This window comes from Labrus mixtus, chromosome 13 (genome assembly GCF_963584025.1).
Source record: "Labrus mixtus chromosome 13, fLabMix1.1, whole genome shotgun sequence".
Classification (NCBI taxonomy): domain Eukaryota; kingdom Metazoa; phylum Chordata; class Actinopteri; order Labriformes; family Labridae; genus Labrus; species Labrus mixtus.
The window spans coordinates 6,335,794-6,356,928 of NC_083624.1; the positions used below are offsets into that span (position 1 = coordinate 6,335,794).

The window sequence follows — 21,135 nt, forward strand, 5'->3', positions numbered from 1 at the left end:
CCTCCCTCCATCTTCACACCGAGCAGACCTCTCTATCTGCCCGCCAGACACCGCTGCAACCCCCGCTACTTTAAGAGTAAAACTGGAGCCCGGAGGGGAAAAAAATAAAGTTCTTAGCTGCACTAACCTCATGTTTTAATGAGTGAGACTGCAGAGACGTAAAGCATACTAAGTATTTTAAAGCAGCAGTAGTAGTTTTCGGTGCCGGGCTCACCTCTGTGTGAAGTGGTACAGTCCCGTTAGTCTCCGCAGTCTGGAGTCCTGTGAGCTGCAGAAGTTTAACACCGGGCGACGAGAATGACCAACATGCGGATTAAGTGCTGTTTACTATAAAGAAAAAAAAACGGATTTGTATGATGAACTTTTACCTGCTGGCTTTGTTACTGGGAGCATCTGGTAAGTTTTAGTCTCTTCACCAAAATATGTTTTTCTTACTAAAATGCGTCATATTTACGACAACAGCGCAACAGGTTGATCCCATGTTAAACTCTGATTATCCCAGGCAACACTGTAACTTAACATTTTCATTTACCCTTGTTATTGGAGAGAAAGCACAGGACTTTTTACGAAACATATTAAACCAAAGCTGGAGTTAGTAAACTGTGGTTTTCATGATTGTGTTTTCTTCTACTTCATCTCCTCTGAACGCCTATAATCATTTCCCCTCTGGGGGTTTATAGCTTTGCTGATACAGGCCTAGCCTATGTGTTTGTATAAACTAAGGCTACTAACCCATTATTACACATTTAATCTTAAATTTAGGTTTTTTGAAGTAGCCTACAACAATATTTACTGTAATAGAGCTGCTGTGGTAGCACAAGGCGAAACTACAAGGAATAATGTATAAATACATTTTTAACTGTTTTCATTTTCAATTTGGAGTTGTATAAATGTTCCAAGCACACCTAGGCTGAAATGTAAACACATAATGTGGTTTAAGGTTTTGAAAGGTGTACATTTGAAGCTCTTCTTTTTCAGTCATAGTTGCATATTGAATATGTTGAAGTTGAAGGCTGTTAATTCAAGTTCATTTTTAATACATCTAAAGGATCCAATGAGAGATCACAACTGGAATTTTTCACTATTTTGACCAAATATGAAACAAAAATGTAGCTTAGAAATGTATAATATCTAAAAATAGGCCTTAATGTTAGTTCTGTCCTTCAGTAACTATAATATCAATAATACAACATCTTGTAAAGTGCATCAGGTCTCAAGAGCGTTATAAATAAACCTGTGATCTGTAAGTAGCCATCACTCTCTATATTCACCTCTTTTATCAAAAAACATTTGTGTTTGGTAAAAAGTCTTTTATCAGAATTAGAGGCTCTATTCGGTCCTATCATTGTTATATTTTGTCGGGCCAATGAGTCAAAGTGAAGGAATGTAGGACTCAGTAAAAGCAGGAAATGTGACAGCTCTGGAGAGGAAAAGAAGTCTGACCGTGTTCAGGAAACATGCAGCGTCCTGCAGCAGTGACCACACGGAGACAGTATTTTAATAAAAAGCTATCAGGCTAAATCTTACACAGTGATGTCTGTATGCAGGTGGAGGAGGAGGAGACACTCACTCTGCAAACTGTTCATTAAAACACAGTGAGTCACACCTGATGCAGACGGCAACATAAACAATAGTTAACAGTCAGGTTTTTAAATAGTTTTCTAAAGTCTCCTCACCTCTAACTGAGGACATTCACGGAGTAACGGTTTGGTTTAAATCTCCAGCAGTTAATTGGTCTGTTTCCAACCAGCTGGAAGAAAGCGGATGCTCTCATTGGTTGGGTGTTTGTGACCCCCCTCCCCCTTCCCCTTCCTTAAGTTGGGCAGAGGTGGGGGCCTAACAATGGACTGGTCCATGAAAAAAGAACACAAAGGGATGACCAGAGCTTTTTCTGTGGGAGGAATTTAGAAGCTGCTGGGTTGTCCTTCCTCTTGTTATCTTCTGTTTAAATAATTAAATAAAAAATCCTCCCAAACTTTATTCTGAAAGTGTAGTTTACTTATCAAGGGGGAACAAGAGGAAACTGATGATGCTATCGAGACTGGACCTGTGTCTGAAATGTAAATAGTTTGATACTTGTACATAAAGGACTGTTTCATTAATCTAGTTGATCTTTCAAGCAAAATGAAAAAAAAAAAAACTCTCCGGTTTCATCTTAGATTTGAGGATTTGCTGCTTTGCCCGATTTATAAACAGATAAACAGTTAATTTGTTGAGTCATTCATTTCCGAATTTGAATCATTTCAATTCTCGGTTTTACAGCTTTCTGACACTATGCTCCCGTTAGTTACGATTATTATTGTTGGCAGATTAATCTGAAATAAAAGTAAATGGTAGTTACTGTATATGACTTTTGACTTGTGCTCAGAAAATATTGTAGATAAAAAGTTAAAAACAGTCTTAAAGGAAAAGGCCCGCTGCTGGCTTTTGTTTTGATTTCCGGTCTTCTGGGAAATGTTTAGAGGGAGTTCCTGCCACACCTCGACTTAATACGACTCACAGAAAGCACCCACGACTGTGTCTGCACTCCCCATCCCCTCCCTGTGTGATGACAACCCCCTGCCTCTCCACAGGCCCCCCCCAACACACATACAGGAATTTGACTTCTCTGACCCTGGCACAGAGCAGCAGAGGAACCCCCCTACACACAACTTATCTCTGCTCCTGTCTTTAATATGATGTGAAATATGTCCCAGGTGTAGTCCCCCATACAGACAAAGGAGAGGAACAGCTGTTTCATCTTTGATCACAAACTGTTTAAACTGTTTTTAGGCTGCGTTCACTTGCAACTTTACTTACTCAGCTAAACCTAATGTAGCTTCTCCAGGACATTTATATCAAAGAGGATCGACTTAATACGACTAAAAGCTCCACAAGAAACTAAACCTGATACACATAAACGTCTGTCGACCGAGAAATCAATCACAAAGATTAAGGTTTTTTTTTTTATTACTTATATTTTATTTGCTTTTCTTGATGAGGATACATCAAAATAAAAACTCTAAATGGGTTCTTTATCTGGTTAAATAAAGGTTAAATTAAAAAAATTAAAACTAGGATTCAAGACGAGCTGAACTTTAGAACGGAATTTAATTGTTGCATCGCTTTGCTTTACAAGACTTGATTAGTGTAGATGCATGCACATAATAAATTTCCAACATACTAAAGCTTCAAATAACTCGTTAAAATATCGAATTAATCCAAAACAAATGTCACAACATTGTCTTGTTACAGTGTGTCTGTAAACTACGGGAGCCGGGGGGGGGGGGGGGGGGGAGTAATTTGAAGAGAAAATCTTGGATTTTCCACAAACCTGATTTATTGACCAAATTTATTAATATGGCCCAGATCTTATTGAAGTCTATACAATGAAGGGTTTTATCATGAAAGAAGTTGCACATATATCCTCTGTTCACCTGAAAAGCTGAAAATGGATCCCGGTTCTGTTTGCTAAGTTTATCACCCAGTATTCTCAGATATGATTCTGTGCTGTGTTTGAAGTTTGCTGCACACATTTTAATCTCTGAGTTGCGTGACTCTTTGTATAGTTGCATGAATCACGTGTCCAGGAGTCATACAAAAGCTGTATATATATATATATATATATATATATGTTCCCTCCAAGATAATATACTCACCTTCACTCCCTTTATTCCCCTTATGTGCTGAAACTCTCAGCTCCTTTAAATCCAGGTTGAAGACTCACCTGTTTACAGCCTTTCATTAAACAGCTTTAATAAGATTTTAAACTTTAACTCTGCACTGTAACTTTTAACTCTTTTCATATTTTTACTTCAATTAATTTAATTTGAATTATTTTTATTTGAACATATTTTCAGATTTAATAATTTCAGTGATTTTTAAATGTTCTATTTTAATGTTTCTTTTCTTCCTTATGTGAAGCACTTTGAATTACCTTGTTGTTGAAATGTGCGACATAAATAAACTTGCCTTGCCTTGTGTGTTTTGTGTGTGTGTCAGCGTGTGTGTGTGATGGCGTGCATGTCACAGTGCGGGAGAAGCAGCGCATGGCGATGCTCTTCCAGTCGGTGGTCCTCCCCTGTCAGTACCAGACGGCGTCTTCTCAGACTCCCGTGGTGCAGTGGTGGTACAAGTCGTACTGTCGAGACCGCACGCGAGAGTCCTTCACGCTGCCCGAGAGTCTCGCCATCCAGACCTCGGAGCTCGGCGCCTCGTCCCACCTGGAGTGCTCGGACAGCGGGCGCACGGTCCGGGTCGTGGCGTCGGCGCAGGGAGCCTCCATGACGCTGGCCGAGCACTACAAAGGGAGAGACATCGCCATCGTCAACAGTAATGGTTTTTTTGTTTTTTTTATGCTTAAAGTCTTATTAAAGTCTTTATATGTGATTTTTCACACTTAAATGTAGAAATCAAGTATATCCTCTGAAAATAACTCTGTGAGTCATGACTGTCTACAATGGGTGTAACACCCGAGTCTCACTGTCTGTGATGTTTTCAGAGTTTTCAGAGTCCTATCTTCACTTTGTTTACATCGGCGGGACGGCCGGCTGACTCCTCCCCTCGTGTGTAAAAGTTGTTTAATTGAGGGACTAGAGAAAAGAAGAATAACATACTGTACTCACTGCTTAACTGTGTTTCTAGATCACGCTCATTTCAGGTAAATTTACATGCAGTGTGAAGATACGAGCATAATAAAGATCGCTAGCATTAGCATGCAATCAAAAAATCGCATATAAAGCCTTTAAGAAGAAAGAGAGCAGCTGTAGGACCACTTTGTGTTTCCTGTTCTCTAAATACACCTCTTTTGTCTTTGGCTCACAATAGAAGAGAGGACTACACACACACACACTAACACACACACACACACACACACACACACACACACACACACACACACACACTAACACACACACACACACACACACACACACACACACTAACACACACACACACACACACACACACACTCACACACACACACACACACACACACACACACACACACATGATCCAGCTCCTATTCATGTATGACTCCTTGTTAAACCTCGAGTCTTATCAGGGTTAAACAGCCTTCACCGTCTTCTATCCAAATGTGTCATTCAAACACACGCAACACTCAACAATGTCCTCCTGACGTTATTTATAACAGCAAAGAGAAACTCTGACATCATAATGAATTAACAGCACTTGTTGATTCCATGTTTGAGTATTTTTTATGTTTGAGTATTTAGCCGAGTATGTGCTTTAATAAAACATGCACATGATAAAAAGTGTTACAGCTAAAAGTTTAGAGAAATGTAAATTGCTGTAAAGTTTTGAGCTACAGGTGTTTATATTTGGATTGTGTATCAAACCCTGGAAGCTTAAAGAAACTTGACATTTCTGAACTTCCAAAAACTGGAAATTGACCGTCTTCTTGGATCAGTAGTAGGCTATTAATGTTTACTTGATTGGACTCCATCTGTGTTCTTTAACCTGAGTGTTCAAACCCAGCTTGGCATTTAAAAGGAAATGGCTTTATGGAGGTAATATTGATGTGTCAGTTGTTGTGTTTCAACATGTTTTAAACATATTGCTTCTTAAAAAGTGTCAGTTTACTGTCAAGGTTTGGTTTTCAGTACACAGCACCTTTAAGGTATCAACTGAAATATCTCAATACAAAGTAGAATCACAACTCGCTCCGCTTAAAACTATACTTGAGTTTGATCTAAAATGTGATTTTAATGAGTTTGCTGGGAGCCAATCAGTGCAAGTGTCTTTAGATGTAATGTGCGTTAAGTTTTTATTTTTTGGCTCACTACTACGGCAGCTACCACCCAGACAGTATGTGGTGCCAAAATGTGATTTTAAAATGCCAAAATAATAGGGATTTGTACAGATACTTAATGAATATTTGTAACATTTAAATTTAAATTCATGGTCGAGGACTATTAGTTACTCAACTAAATGCTTAATTTCACATTTAAAAAAAAAGTATCCAGTAATATACTGTAATTGATAAATGTAGGGGCACAGGTCTTGTACTTGGACATCCTAACTTTTAAAGTAATAATAGCCTGTTCTATCAGTGCTAGTTTTAAAATACTCCAAACTAAATCAAGCCCAGTATCTATAACTGTACAACTGAAGATGTGCTCTGTCCTTAGAACCTGCAGAAACAGGGTTATTATAATGATTTTTATTCTTAAATCACAGTTGATCGATTTGAATTTAGATTTAAACACTGTCTTGCTTGTTGTCTTTTTTTCTCCACAGAAGCAGACCTGCGTATCGGCGAGCTGCAGTGGGGCGACAGTGGAGTGTACTTCTGCAAAGTGGTCATTGCTGATGATCTGGAGGGGAAGAACGAGGCCCAGCTGGAGTTACTGGTGCTCGGTAATGGCTGCATTCATTTTAAAATCACAAATAATAACTCGATAGAGATTCAAACAAACTTAGAGGCTACAATCTGTAAAGCTTCATTTTAGATGTCAGTAAGAGTCTCAGTCTCTTTACTCCCTTCAAGGGTTTTTACAACAACTTCCATGGAAACAGCCATATGGTGTGTCCCCTTACAATGCAGCCAAAAGCTCACTTTGCATTATTGTGAACCTGTTAGATACAGTCTCATATGTGATCATAAATTAATCTGCACAGGCTGTATGCTCAGGTTTTATCTGTTTTTTTGCTTTGTCATCTCAATCTTCAGTCAACAAAAAGGTGATGTCCTTTCAGTAAGAGAGGTTGTGGAGGGTTTTTTTTTTGTTGTTGTTATAAAGCCCCTCCTTAAGCCGTTACCATGGCAACTCAGAGGAGGGTTGGGGGTCGCTGCTGGTGTAGACGTTAAGAGAGGGGAGAAGACAAGAAGCAGGCTAAACTCTCACTACAGTGTGACATTTTCTTCTTTCAGTTTTGATTTGCTACAACCTCGATGTTGGTTGTAGCTTCAAAGTCCGCTCACTCATACAGCCCTGCTCCATACAGGCCGCTTAATCTCATTATAATCAGCTCATAGGGACAGAAGAGATGGGGGGGGGGGGGGGGGCTTAAATGTGTCAGAATAACAAGACTAGACCGGATCACGGTGCTAGATTATTTGCATTGAAGAAAACCGGGAATGAGGTTACTGTCATTAGTGCCTGATTTCCCACCCTGAACTCCTCTGTTTCTTGCCAAGAATTCAATGAAAAAAGTTAATAAAACTCTCCCATCTCTCAGTTCAGTATTAAACTACTGACAGCAGCAGATGAGAGTACTTCAGCATTGCAATAATGATGGGAAAAAAGCTAGCTCTGCTTTTTTCTAAAAGTTACAAAAAAGGCTCAAGGTTGAAAATGTTACATCTGGTTTGTCGCACCTTAAATAGTCTCCACAGAACCTTCAGAAAAAACATTTAAAAAAGTGTGATTTTGAACATACTAAACAAAAGAGCTGTAAATTGTTAGTTTGCCGGTCACCCCTGATTTTAGGCTTCATGCTAATTTAGGCTAAATGGCTTCAGCTCCATAATGGCTGTATAGAAATTAGACAACTAAACTCTCAGCAAGAAAAGCTTTCCCCCAAATTTCTTAGCATCCTTATGCAACAAACTTTTTTTTATATATTTCTATTTATATATGTCTTGCAAAATCTTCCCTTACACTCCTCCAGTTCTCACTGCCTCCCTCCCTCTCAGTGCTACATAACTCCCCGGCTCTCTCAGGTTACACAGTGTTACTGAGCTTCATGGTATGTAGATGAGTGTGCCAGGTCGGGGGAACCAAGATTGCTTCTTTTTTTTTATCAAGTAGGGAGGGTACGCTGTGGTTTTTTTCTCCCTCCATAGTAACAGTCTTACTCAGCAGTTTGTGCAATCAGTGGGTGTTATGTCTATCCCTGCAGTCAGACAGATCAGTGCCTCTTTACTGTAATTATAGACCTCCTCACACCTCATCAGAAACTCATGAGCACCTGCGGTTGTGTCTTCAGTTTTTATCACACCTGCTGCACTCCTTTTATCCTTCAGTGGTTAACAGGTTTGCAAACAGACGGGATGTTTAGTTTCTCTTTCACCCACTTGTTTGTCTCCTACATGAAGCACAAAAGAAGCTCTGTTTGTTTCATCACCCTACAGCTTCTGCAACCTTTTTTTATCAAGAGTTGCCATGGTAAAATAGTTGCCCCAGAATTGTTATGTGCCCCAGTTTCCACACCTCCCCCCCCCCTTCACATTTATCCTCACACGCTGTCTCTTCAGGCACATCCCCGTAGCTAACAGAAATGAAATGTAGTACAGTCGGCCCTCTTCTAAAATTAGATTCAAAGTATGGCTGTTATGATCTCTGACCTCTGGCTTACATGACTCGTGTGTTCACAAGTTAGCATTTTGAAAACACCTCTAAGAAACTCAGTGATATCATTTTTAAGTAGCAAAGACTTGTGACACAAAAATAGTGTGATTCATGTGTGAACAAACATCTTATTTTTAAGCTAGCAGCTTTGAGCGACTGTTCACATTTTAAATAATGAAAAAAAAAAACTAGAACCGTTTGTTCAGTTGAAAACCTACAGTGTGTACATGTTTATTAGTAGACCATCGTGTTATTATGCTACATTACAAAGCTAACATGCTAATTATTAGCAGGTATCACTTTTAATGTGTTCTCGGTTCATGTTGAGCGTGTTAGCGTGCTAATATTGGCTAATTAGCGCTGCAAACAAAGTACAGTAGAAGCAGGAATGACAGTTTTACATGGATTTGCTCAAAAATACAAATTTGGGAAAATGACTGACGGCAGTAGATTAAAAGGTTATGATTGACATCTTTAGGGGAATGCGACACATTTTCCCACAGTACTTAAATGTTTTCAGACTTTGAAAGTAATTATTTGCCAACATAGATGATCTCTTTTTAGATAAGAGTATGAAAAACACCTGAGGTATGTTAGTTTTTGGTCCCCTCAATGATCTACTTGTTTTCCTTATCGGTAGTCTCTGACTGTATTTGGAGGCAACTCTGCGACAACTCTGCACACAGGAAAGGTCGCTTACCAAAATACAAGTGTAGAGAATGTATGCAATACATGTATCAGACTGTTTTAATGTGCTTAGCCAAACATTATGCAGGGGAGCAGGCTGAGGCACATACCAACAAGGTTTTTCTTAAATTGACTTCCATCCACATAAAACAGGAAAAAATGCCCGGTACACTAACTTTAAACTTTAAAATGTTAACTCCAAGGTGGTACTGAAGAAACACCTTAGGATGAATGTTAGCACAAATTAAATGGAAATTCAATATTGAGAAAGTTGAGTCTGGATCGTCCTTAGAGTTCCTACTGTGGCTCTAATGTGAGATGTGGTATATTTATTTATCCTTGATGGAAATCAATGACTGAGTAAAATGTTCATCCCTTAAGTTCCTTGATTGGTGCTTGAACATTAAAGGCTTTATATGTGATTTTTTGATCCAGCAGATGTCGCCCTTGAGCACCAGCATGAAACCAAAACACCTCGCGCTGCATTGTTGGGTTAGCATGCTAATGCTAGCGATCTTTATTATGCTCGTATCTTCACACTGCATAAATTTACCTGAAATGAGCGTGATCTAGAAACACAGTTAAGCAGTGAGTACAGTATGTTATTCTTCTTTTCTCTAGTCCCTCAATTAAACAACTTTTATACGGTGAGGGGAGGAGTCAGCCGGCCGTCCGGGCGATGTAAACAAAGTGAAGATAGGACTCTGAAAACTCTGAAAACATCACAGACAGTGGGACTCGGGTGTTACACCCATTGTAGACAGTCATGACTCACAGAGTTATTTTCAGAGGATATACTTGATTTATACATTTAAGTGTGAAAAATCACATTTAAAGCCTTTAAATATTCACTCTGCTATCAGATTCTCTAATTTGCCTGACCTTTGACCTTTTGGGCTCTTGCTTCCTGCTTCCTCTGCCGGGCCTTCACCTGTGCTCTCCCTCTCTCTGCAGGCCGGACAGGTCAGCCGGACGATATCCTGCCTGAGTTTGATGTGGAGATTATGCCAGGTACGGCTCCTCACCTGCACTCTGTCTCACTGCATGGCAACTTCTGGCTTTCCTTTTATTTAATTTTCACTGTCCAATCAAAACTCTCTTTGACTAACAAATATACTGAACAAATACATGAGCTGCTGTTGTCGTCAAGAAGCTGAAATACCACAACGTTTTTTAAAGCTTTTTATAGAGAAAAAGCCTGACTCATTAGCTCTTAATCCATTCCCCCGCTGATGATTTACATTCTACAGGGGATGTATGGAGCCACAGCAAATGGTTTTAAGTGTTTTTTTTTTCTTAATGCTTTTTCGACACACCCTGAGGAAGTGTGTTGTTAGTGTTTGGATTCTTTGGAGATGTGATAAGAGTCTCTCAAGATTTCCCTAGAGTTTATCTGAAGTTTCCTTTTTTAGTGCTCTGTGGTCACTGGATGCACAGACCAAAGGACATTAACATCTGTGTAGTTTTTGGTTGAAGTTAAAACAACCTTATCTGGAGGTAAAAACCAAACGGAAGTGAACCAAAAATGTCTGTTATTATGGCTCAAGGCCAAATAAAGACAATGTTCTCACAGAAAAAACGGCTTTACTTACTTACTTACTTACTTACTGCCCTTTATGCCTACTGGCATGCAGGGCAGCAACAAAGGATCTCCACTCCTGTCTGTTTTGGGCGAGCTTTTGGATAGAACTCCAGGTCTGCTTCATGGCTTTCAGTTCTTTCTCCTCTGTTCGACGAAAAAACGTCTACTTACAACTAAAGGTAGAATCCAACGTTTGTGAGCTGTGATGAACTTTAACAACTGACATATACTATATGGTGATTACTTTATGATTGACCTTTATTTCCCCTTCAAAATAAAATCATGTGATCCTATAAAGTTGGCTCCAACTGCTCTCACCGTATTATACAGAAATCTGACTGATGCCCTAAAGTATTTAGTATTTTGCTTATACTGGTTAGGGATGGAAATTCCAGAGTAATTCACAATATGTGGCACACAAAAAGGACAACATCATGATGCAGCAATAATATAATGATTCATCAGGATATCTGATCAATATCTAGTGTCAGTTTTACCTCTTATCATGCTTCATCTGTTCACTTCCTTTAACCGCTGCTCCATTCTCCTGCCTTCTTCTTCTTCTTCTTCTTCTTCTTTTATCCTGCTGTCAAATTCTTCTTTGGCCAATTCACTTCTGTTCATGCTACACTAATTCATCTCATAAGTGCCACTGTGAGGAGTCATGAAGTAGTGACGCAGTGAGTGAAATTGGCAGATGAATCTTAATAATCTAATGCAATAGAAAAAAATCTAAATGTAGCACCAGAGCTTCGATAATTGTATCACAAGTCAGGACAACAATTTATTGCTGAATCAATATTTTGTCCCAATCCATGATACTGAAAGATACGACGCATTGTAGATAGAATTTTATATTTTATATATTTATATTATTTTAGGCAAGGCAAGTTTATTTATGTCACACATTTTAACAACAAGACAATTCAAAGTGCTTCACACAAGACATCAAAAAGCATCATGACAGAGGAAAGAAAAGAAACATTAAAATAGAACATTAAAAAATCCCTGAAATTATTAAATCTGAAATATTTAAAAAAATTATAAAATTATAAATATCTGAATATGTTCAAATAAAAATAATTCAAATGAAATTAATTGAAATAAATAATGTAAAAATATAAAAAGAGTTAAAAGTTACAGTGCAGAGTTAAAATTTAAAATCTTATTAAAATTGTTTAATGAAAGGCAGCTGTAAACAGGTGTGTAATTTTGTTTTGTCAGTTTTTTGTTTTTAATTTTTTTAAGATTTATTTTTGGGCTTTTGTGCCTTTAATGGAGAGATAGTACAGTGGATAGAGTTGGAAATCAGGCAGAGAGAGAGGGGATTGACATGCGGGAAAGGAGCCACAGGTCAGATTTGAACCCAGGCCGCCCGCGTTGAGGACTACAGCCTCCATACATGGGACGCGCGCACTAACCACTGCGCCACCAGCGTCCCATTTAAAGGTTTTTTTAATGTAAATGTGTTTCCCTTAACAAAGAATAGATCTTATTTATGGACCAAAACCCAAGACCATGGATAATTTAAATGTTACATCCAGGACATCTAGGTATCACATATAAATTAGATGAATTTTGAATTTATCATGTAATACCTCCTGTGGTTACTTTGCAGAGTGGGCGTTTGTTGGATCCGTCGCCCTCGGCAGTGTCTTGTTCCTGCTCCTGTTGGGAATCTGCTGGTGTCAGTGTTGTCCTCACTCCTGCTGCTGCTACGTCCGCTGCTGCTGCTGCCCTGAGACCTGCTGCTGTCCTCGACACTGTGAGAAACATAACACACCCATATGAAAAAAAAGTGTATTTACTCTTCAAGTTCCAGTCTAAGAAGTCTCACTCCTTTCTGTGGTTCCTCTGCACAGTATATGAGGCGGGGAAGATGGCGAAGAGGGGACCCCCTCCTCAGGTTCCCGTGTATCCGTACTACATTCCCGGTGTTCCCTCGGTGGTTCCTCTTGCACCCCCGTCCCATGTGGAGCCAAAAACAATCTCCTCTATCCCCTCTGTGGAGAATAACCTGTCTGGAGGTGAGAGAGACTGACATACTCTCAGTTATCTCATATAATGTTGAAACACTGAGTGGCAAGTGAGAAAAAAAAAAAAGTACAAAAAAAAGGTTTGGCAGGTAAAAAAAATCATCTAGTGTTTTCATTGTAACACATGGTATCAATCAATCAAACTTTATTTATATAGCACCTTTCAGACAAATTAAATTGCAGTTCAAAGTGCTTTACAAGAGTGCAGAAAAGCTATTGATGAAAAAGTAGTTTATAAAATCATTGAGAGACTAATGCACACCAATAAGAATTAAAAGAAAATATATATAAAAATGATCAAATAAAATATGACACATAAAAGCAATAAGATATTAAAATTAATACATAGGAGAAGAATATTTAAAATTGTAGTAGGATAAAAAAGACAAAACAATAATTTTAAGATTTGAATTTATATAAAACACTATATAATCTGCTGGTAACTCCGGCCTGTTGTGTGCTGAAGCCAATCCCATTTGTACTAAATGGGACTAAAAGCAATACTCAACATGAAGAAAGCAATGCCTTTGTGCCATTTTCAGTGTTTGTTCAGCAATATTGATTTCTGCATTATTAAGTGGCTTAAAGTGCAATTATACCCTCCTTTCAAAATAAGACTGAAGACATCTGCCTTAATGTTTTTTTCAACTGGTTTTTAACCCTTCATTTGTCAAAGTTTATATTACAACAGTTTAAAAATGATCCTGACATTTTTTGAGGGTTAGGGTTAGATCAAATCGAAGGCAGCTACTGATTCAGTCAGCATTGAACATTTTATTTTAAAAAAACTTTTTTTTCTCTGTCTGTGTCTCAGTTGAAGATTTTCTATATGTTGTTTTTATTGAAAGAATAATTGTTGTGTACACTGTTGATGTATAATAATTTACACACACACACATTTCAGGTTAAGCTGCATGTGTGAACACAAACAGACACTTTTTTTTAGATGAGATCTGGTCTCATAGTAAGAAAAATATCAATTCATTTAATTTTTCTAACTTGGCAAAAAAAAAAATCCCCTTTTTTTTGTTTTAAACACAAGAGATAAAAACTATTTAAGTCAGACTTACATGTCAGAGCTCCTGGATATCGTCTCAGAAACACTGACTTGACTAATCCTCATTTCATTTATCATCCCTCATGCTCACATCCAAATGTCTGCAACATGCATGTTGATTATCTGATACTAATCTTAACACTTATTGGGGTTTAGTTTTTAGTTTTTGTTTTGTAAGTACTCTCCGTGTATATGTGTTTGTCCTCGCATGGTCATGTCCCTGTGTGTGTATATGTGTGTGTGTGTGTGTGTGTCCACATCTACAGTGCGCAGTGGTTATCGACTGAAAGCCTGTCCCAACCAGGACTCTATGAAAGTTCTGTACTACATAGAGAAGGAGCTGGCTCAGCTTCCCTCTGCCAAGACGGCTGCACGCCAACGTAAGCCTGCACAGATTAGGACGCGTTCTGTGATCTGTGTGGCTGTGCGTCAGTGTTTGTGTGTCTTGAATGTGCATGGTTTGTGTCAATTAATTAAGTTTCCATCTAACCCCATCATTTATTTAATACCATTAACTGTCTCCCAAGAGAAAATACAGTTTGCTTACAAGTTCTCAGGACAATCATTTGATTTGATTGGTGATTGTATTATCAGCCTTTAGTCATTTTGACTCAGCTGTAATCAGTGTTTAAAGGGGTCATATTATGCTTTTTCTGGTTTTATATGCACTTTAGTGTGTTTTCCAAGTGTCCTGTGCATGTTCAGGCACATCTATGTGCAAAAATTCAAAGTCCGCGGAAAAGCAGCTTCTCCTACATCCTCCTGTTAGCTGTAGCATTAGCTGCATGTAACGCTCGGTTCTAGCCCCCCTCAAATTTTTTTTGCCAGTGTGACGTCTTGTCAGTGTGATATCACTGATCTAAGCCCATTGGCTCATTGTGACAAGCCCAGCAGCTCATGTTGCACGCCCATTAACTTCTGTAGCACGCCCACGATATGCCGTAGCCTGCGGTAGCACAGTAGTGCTAAGGTGCTAATGTTTATGCTCGGCACTCGGAGCCAAAGTGGCTGCATTCCCAATATGGTAAAAGGGGCGGGACATTTCCGAGAACCGTGCTGAGCGACTGACCAATTACGGCAGAGCCGACAGGCCGACCAATCAGATCAGACTTGGCACACGTGGGGACTCTGAACGTGGGCACTTCAGAGCCTTAGAGAGAGAGTCAGAAGCGAGCCGGTGCATGGAGCGGCAGTTCATGAAAACAGACACTTTTTTTAGAACTTTAGCTATTGTGAACATACTTTAGTAGGTACATAGATTAAATATATGAACCCCAAAAAGGGCAGAATATGACCTCTTTAAGATTATACAGAACCTAGAACCAGAAAGAAGCTGATGTAGTGATTACCATGCTCTGATCCCAAACACCTACACAGTGCGCAAAACTTGCCAAGAAATAAACTCCAAATATGTCCAACGAGGGAAAATATCACATTTATTTTCTACTGATGTGTCCGTCCAAACAGCCAGGAGCCTATCAGAGCTGAGCTCTCTTCACGACGGAGGAACGACAGATTTCAGACACACCTATCAGACGGTCCAGATGAAGGCGCTCCCGCCCATCGCAGATCTTGAAAACCACACGGTGATGAGAGCGGCTCCGCCCACACAGAGTCGAAGGGCCAGACGGGACAGACGCAACCTCTCAGACGACGAGTTGGACAGAAGGTAGAATCAGTTAGTCGGTTAGTTTGGTAAAGGACTGTTAGCTCTGTTGAAACATGTAGTGTTTGGAGGATTGTTATGATTTATATTTATGACTTTATTGACTCAATTTCAAGACCCATTCAGTGCTATGACAAAAGAGGATGTCATTTTTTTCAGGAAATTTACGATCTTTGATCTTTTTAATTCCCCAAGAAAGTTTGGCACGGACTAATCTTGAAAATCCTCTACCCCCTTGGGCCATGATATATAAATTTACAGGTAGAGTTTTAGTTTTAGTCTATTATTTTATTATTGTGTCATACATACATCCATATGCCATGACACCATAAATTAAAAACGTTCCCGGATCTGAGTTTTCAGAGTCCTCCAAATCTCCAGTTTGTTTACATCGCCAGGACGGCCGGCTGACTCCTCCCCTCGTGTATAAAAGTTGTTTAATTGAGGGACTAGAGAAAAGAAGAATAACATACTGTACTCACTGCTTAACTGTGTTTCTAGATCACGCTCATTTCAGGTAAATGTACATGCAGTGTGAAGATACGAGCATAATAAAGATCGCTAGCATTAGCATGCTAACACAACAATGCACCGCGAGTTGTTTTGGTTTCATGCTGGAGCTCAAGGGCGACACCTGCTGGATCAAAAAATCACATATAAAGCCTTTAAATGTTACTCCAAGAAGTTACCAAAAGCTGATCTTTAAAAGCAGCTCTGTAAATGAATAAACTACATGTCACTGTGTTCTTCCTTGTTGTAGGTGGAACTGTAGCTCGGAGCACCTGCAGAGGAAGACGTTGAGCAGAAGGGGGCGCACGGGCTCCCTGGACGAGCTGGAGGAATTCGCCCAGTCTTTCGACTCACGCAGCCGTCGGGCTGATCCTCCAGAACGACCCTACGAGCGGGATTACAGCCCCCCCAGGTGCTACTACAGAGACGAAGACGACGGATGGCGTCGTCGCAGCCCTTCACCTCTACCACAGAAAAGAAGGGACACGTGGGACAGCGACCGACCCTCTCGACCTCCCCAGAGCAAAGGATACGACAACGCCTTCCTCAGCAATGTGCTGGAGAGCAAGGCGAGGGGACGAGGAGGGGACAGACACGGTGCTAGACCGGACGAGGACAGTGACACTCCCTCCAAAGGAAGCTCCAGAGGCAAAGGCAGCGACAGCTACTACAGCCGCTCGCCCAGCAACCGTCCCGAGGAGGAGGACGGTTTACCTCCGTACTCTGAGTGGGAGGCCAAGCGGTACCGCAGGGCCGACCAGAGAACAGACGGGTACCGCACAGTAGAACCTCCTCCATCAGAGCGCCACAGGACCACTGAGCCCGCCATGAGGCCTTTCTCATACACTCGCCCCAACCAGGGAATGTCCCAAACTCTACAGGGGGCGAGAGAGGAGAGAGAGAGGAGCCGAAACCTGGTGAGTTACTTGTAGCAGGAAAAGGGCCTTCCTTCCTCCGCAGCTCTTCAGGAAGGAGCCTCTTTAATCCTATGAATAGTTACAGGATGACTCCTTCCATATTCAATATTTTGCTTATTGTCAACAGATAACATGAAAACTCCAAAACAATATTTAATTTAAGCGATATCTGTGAAGCCGAACCCTGGTGTAGCTGATTCCTCTGTGCCGCAGAATTGAATTATTGTCCAAAAAAAACTATAACTCTCATCAGACTGACTTTTGCTTCACACATCAATACAGGAAGATATTTATCTGATCAATACACACTTATATGTCATAACAAAGTTACAGGGTGACAAGGAGAGAGGATAGAAAGCATAAAGAGAGAGGAAGCACTAAAAGATTAAAGTAGTAAAGGACTCTCAGGGCGCGGTCACACTGGCCATCCGTACCGTGCCGTTCTCAAGCACGATTACCTCTTGTACATGACGTCGTAATACAACGCATGCACGCTTTATGTTATTATGAAGCGTGCTCAGTTTACAAACAGGCGGACGAGAGAGAGAGAGAGAGAGAGAGAGGGAGAGAGAAAAAGAGACGCGCAGTCGAGTCCGCGGCCGCACATCGGAGAACAGCAGAGAACATGACAGCTACTTTGTGGCTTGTGTCATGTTAGTCAGACACAGACATGAAACTCTGGATTTCTCCTTAATGAAGGCTGTCAGCATTGTGCTTGTGCTCGTGCATGAAGTGTACCGTGCTGAAGCAAACCTCTCTGAAGTGTGCCAAAGCCAAGGAAGTGTACCGTACCTGAGCACGATACGGAGCGGTCACACTGGCCAAACGAACTGGACTTTAGCGTTGAAGCGTGCTTGGGCACGGTACGGATGGCCAGTGTGACCGCGCCCTCAGAGGATAGAGCAGCACCTGTACATGTGTAAGGTTTTTTTTAATAAAATCTCATCCTGCTTTCTTAGCTAGAATGGGTGCTATCAAAAATGTAAAAAGGCTGTTTCTGCAGCATGCTACCAATCACTTGGGCTCATACAAACCCCTTGCAGTGATTGTTGGCATTAAAATAAACTTAATAAAACTGGTGCTGATGGTCTTGTTTGCTTTTGTAGCTCATTAAGAGGCACTGATGATAATTTGAGTCTGTTTTAATACCAGCTAAAAACTAATCAAAGGAGCTTTAAAGCTAATTGCACAAAACGATCATCATATAAACATTTTAGCATTAGCATACTTATAAAAAGTTTTATTCAGTTTATTTTTTTTCTTTTGCTGAATGCAGACAGCTTTTTCACAAAAGCTCAGTGGTTCTGGTACTGCTCCACAGCTGGTAGATTGTGTTATTTGCACTAGCCCACTAAAGAGTTTGTTAATCCACCACTGCAGATAGTCCCAAACAATGACTTCATTTAGTCCTGTTTGAAGTTGGCTAAAAAAGATACCCCACCCCCAGTTCCCAGCTGTTTAAGGTTAAAAAGTGCACAACTTAGACCTTTGGTATGTGACACTCCTTCGCCTCTACTGTAACTATCAAATACAGGCTAGTACCTGAAAAATAATCAGAAACACAACTACAAACAAAGATTTATTTTGGGGATTTGTTTGTGCCTTTATTGTAGAGATAGGACAGTGGATTGAGTCTGATCAGGGAGAGAGAGAGAGAGTGGGGAATGACATGCAGGAAAGGAGCCACAGGTCGGATTCAAACCCGGGCTGCACACCCGCTCTAACCACTACGCTACCAGTGCCCTTGTGACACATTTTTAGTGTTTTACATCTAAAGCAGGAGCAAACAGGAAGTCAAATCGTACCAAAAGACGTTTTCAGTTTTGGCCTTTTCATGTGATTTATTGACAGGAATAATAATATACAGTGAAGAGTAACACCAGTTTGTTGCTGTGATATCTGAACATGATTACCAGTATTATGTATGTTACATGATTGTTTCTGGTGCAGTGTAAATAAAAAATGTGGTCTTAACACTGGATCATTATGATTTGATCTCTTATAGGTAGCTGTAAATGTTTACATAAATTCTTTTTTATGAGCTGTATAATCTTTCAATATGCTTGTAACCATAGTGTAACAAATGCTAACTCACGTGCCTTACTAATATTTCTCTCTCTCTGGATTCACAATCACAGTCATGAAAACTAACAAGCCTTGAGCTGCAGAAACTACCAGGCTGGACTCACCTAGCATGAGTATGAATACAAAGTCTCTAACGTGTGGCTTCTCGGTGTATTTTCTTTAACAGAGCACTGCACTGAGCAGGGACACTATCATAGTGTGACAGCCTCCACCCGCTCAGCGCTGCCAATCTGCTCATGTAAACCGTCCTGTTGCTACGCAGGAGAGGCTAACTGTTCTGCCACCAGCCATACGAAGTCTGAAACACCTCACTGAAATATCAGCAGCTCAAAAATAAATGCATGACGTAGATTTTTGTTTTTGCTCATTTGCATGAATTATATCTGGGCGTTTATGCACGTGTAGTCATGTAGACGTTATGTATGTTGAGTGTGCAGCATGGCTACACTTAAAAACCTGTGCCAAGATGTTTCTTTCATTATTTTATTGCCAATTCCACGGTGGTCTTTTGTCACATCTGATGGGACACACTACAGTCTTATTTTCACATGCAACTCAGGTTCACTTTGTATTCTTTTTGTCTTTGTTTTTGATACCGTTACTGTATACTTGTACTGTACCTTGGATTTGTTTTTAATTGCACTGCTCAAATACTTTTGGAATAATAAAAAACTCTAAGAAGTCCTCACTGTCTGACAGGATTTTTGGTTGCAAAGTTGCATCTCAAAATTAAGATATTGATAAAGGCCAGTATTTGCTTAAATCAATAAATTCATCTTTTTTTTTAAATGACTTTATTGTTTTAATAAAGGCTGTTTTACTACATTACAAGTTGTCATATTTCATCACAAATTTTGTTCATCCTGGCACATTTTTATATATAGTTTTTTAAACATACAAGAATACATACAACATGAAATAAAATTAAAATAAATAAATATCCAAAGAAAAGGTACGAAGAGAAAAATACATTCATCTTCTGATTGGTACATTTTTTTAATTTATTTTTTTATTTATTAGCACACATGTAAGAATACATCAAAATAGGATTAATAAAAACATAAAAAGGTGTGTCAGGAGAGGTCAAGAATCCAACAAGCTTATATACAAGGGACCTCACCTCTTAAGAGACAAATAAATCAACTGAGCAAATCGAATTACACAATTTCAAAACAAAATTAAATATAAACACATGTACAGTAACCTGTACACGTATTCATACACACACACTTAGACACATACACTATCTGGCTTCAGGTATAGTTTCTAGTTCAACCTCACTATTCTCTCACATTTTCTATTGTATGTATGAAATATCAAACAGCTTAAACCCAAAGGTGTTTAGTCTATTACTTAAGACGAGAAAAGAAAGTCCTCCTTTAGGGTCTCAAAAAGTCAAACACATACAACACATATTTTAAGATTTGATTATTTGTAGGCTTCACATTGGATACTTACAGTACAGGATATAAACCTACTGTGTGTCCTCTCCTTTATTACTGTAAATAAGGAAATTAAAAACTGCCATGTTTTGAGGTTTAAAGTGGAAGCAGAGACACAGAAGTGACAGCCAGGCTCTTTTTCCACGCTGCATTTTTCACACGATCTCGAGAGCACTTCAGTGAGCTGAGAGCAGCACTTCAGTTGAGCTCAGACGGGCTTGTTTTGTGTCAACAGTAAAGCTCGCTGGGGTTCCATGTCCAGGATAAGAGATGTAAACAACCTCGCACAAAGAGCCCTATAACACACACACAGCTATGACTCATTCTGAGAGTGAACTTTACTCTCAGCCTGTTTGCCAGAAATGAGTAAATTAAAAACAGTCCTCCCAGAAGCGCTGACCCACTTCTTCTTCATTTTTCTCATTAAGATTATGCGTAGCTTCTTTCAATTTAGATTCTTTTTTTTTTTTTTTACACAGTATGTTAAGATGTAACATTTGCATTAAGAATGTATTCTGCTCTCTTGTTAATGGCATTTAAAGAGACTCGTGAGGCAGAGCACACTAAGAAAAAAGAAAAACATAAAAACAGTGAAAAGGCTCTGAAGTAGTTTTCATTTATTAATTACTTTTTTTTAAACTAAATTCAATGTGTTTTTTTTTTTTAATGTTACTTTGTTGTAAAAGTCATCGGTTATATTTTAGTCACAGATGCTTTTTCTGTCAAATTTTTAACCCCAAAAAAAGATTTATCTCCCACTTCAGAAGAAGAGAGGAAATTCATATGAAAGAAGCATTTAAGCTCCGCTGTCAGAAGTGGAAAGTTTCTTCGTAAACCTCACTTTACTCTTTACTTTACTTGA

General features: G+C 39.5%; 1 protein-coding gene and 1 long non-coding RNA gene across 5 annotated transcripts in view; both read left to right on the plus strand.

Moving 5' to 3' along the window:
- Nucleotides 1-13: 13 nt before the first annotated feature.
- On the plus strand, nucleotides 14-19,517 carry LOC132986783 (immunoglobulin-like domain-containing receptor 2). 4 transcript variants are annotated; one of them, XM_061053413.1, is made up of 10 exons: nucleotides 15-396; nucleotides 3,982-4,311; nucleotides 6,238-6,357; nucleotides 9,933-9,989; nucleotides 12,179-12,325; nucleotides 12,423-12,587; nucleotides 13,920-14,033; nucleotides 15,121-15,322; nucleotides 16,080-16,746; nucleotides 18,998-19,517. In XM_061053413.1, exons 1-10 carry the CDS (start codon nucleotides 354-356, stop codon nucleotides 19,031-19,033), a joined length of 1,881 nt encoding a protein of 626 aa, XP_060909396.1. In that variant the 5' UTR covers nucleotides 15-353; the 3' UTR covers nucleotides 19,034-19,517. The 4 variants fall into 4 exon arrangements, with proteins under 4 accessions (XP_060909397.1, XP_060909396.1, XP_060909398.1 ...); XM_061053414.1 differs by lacking the exon at nucleotides 9,933-9,989 and having other exon boundaries at nucleotides 14-396; XM_061053415.1 differs by lacking the exon at nucleotides 13,920-14,033 and having other exon boundaries at nucleotides 17-396.
- A 387-nt stretch (nucleotides 19,518-19,904) lies between these two features.
- Nucleotides 19,905-21,135, plus strand: part of LOC132986793 (uncharacterized) — a 69,088-nt gene continuing 67,857 nt past the window's right edge. Inside the window, exon 1 of the long non-coding RNA XR_009675549.1 lies at nucleotides 19,905-20,088. This is a non-coding gene — a long non-coding RNA (uncharacterized LOC132986793). The remainder of the gene's footprint in view (nucleotides 20,089-21,135) is intronic.

What these genes read in the sequence shown, in the direction of transcription:
- LOC132986783 (XM_061053413.1), top strand. Translation starts at nt 354, where the DNA reads ATGATGAACTTTTACCTGCTGGCTTTGTTACTGGGAGCATCTG. An exon ending in CTGCTGCTGTCCTCGACACT is followed by an intron (nt 12,326 to 12,422) that starts GTGAGAAACATA and finishes TCCTCTGCACAG; the next exon opens with TATATGAGGCGGGGAAGATG. An exon ending in GACGACGAGTTGGACAGAAG is followed by an intron (nt 15,323 to 16,079) that starts GTAGAATCAGTT and finishes TCCTTGTTGTAG; the next exon opens with GTGGAACTGTAGCTCGGAGC.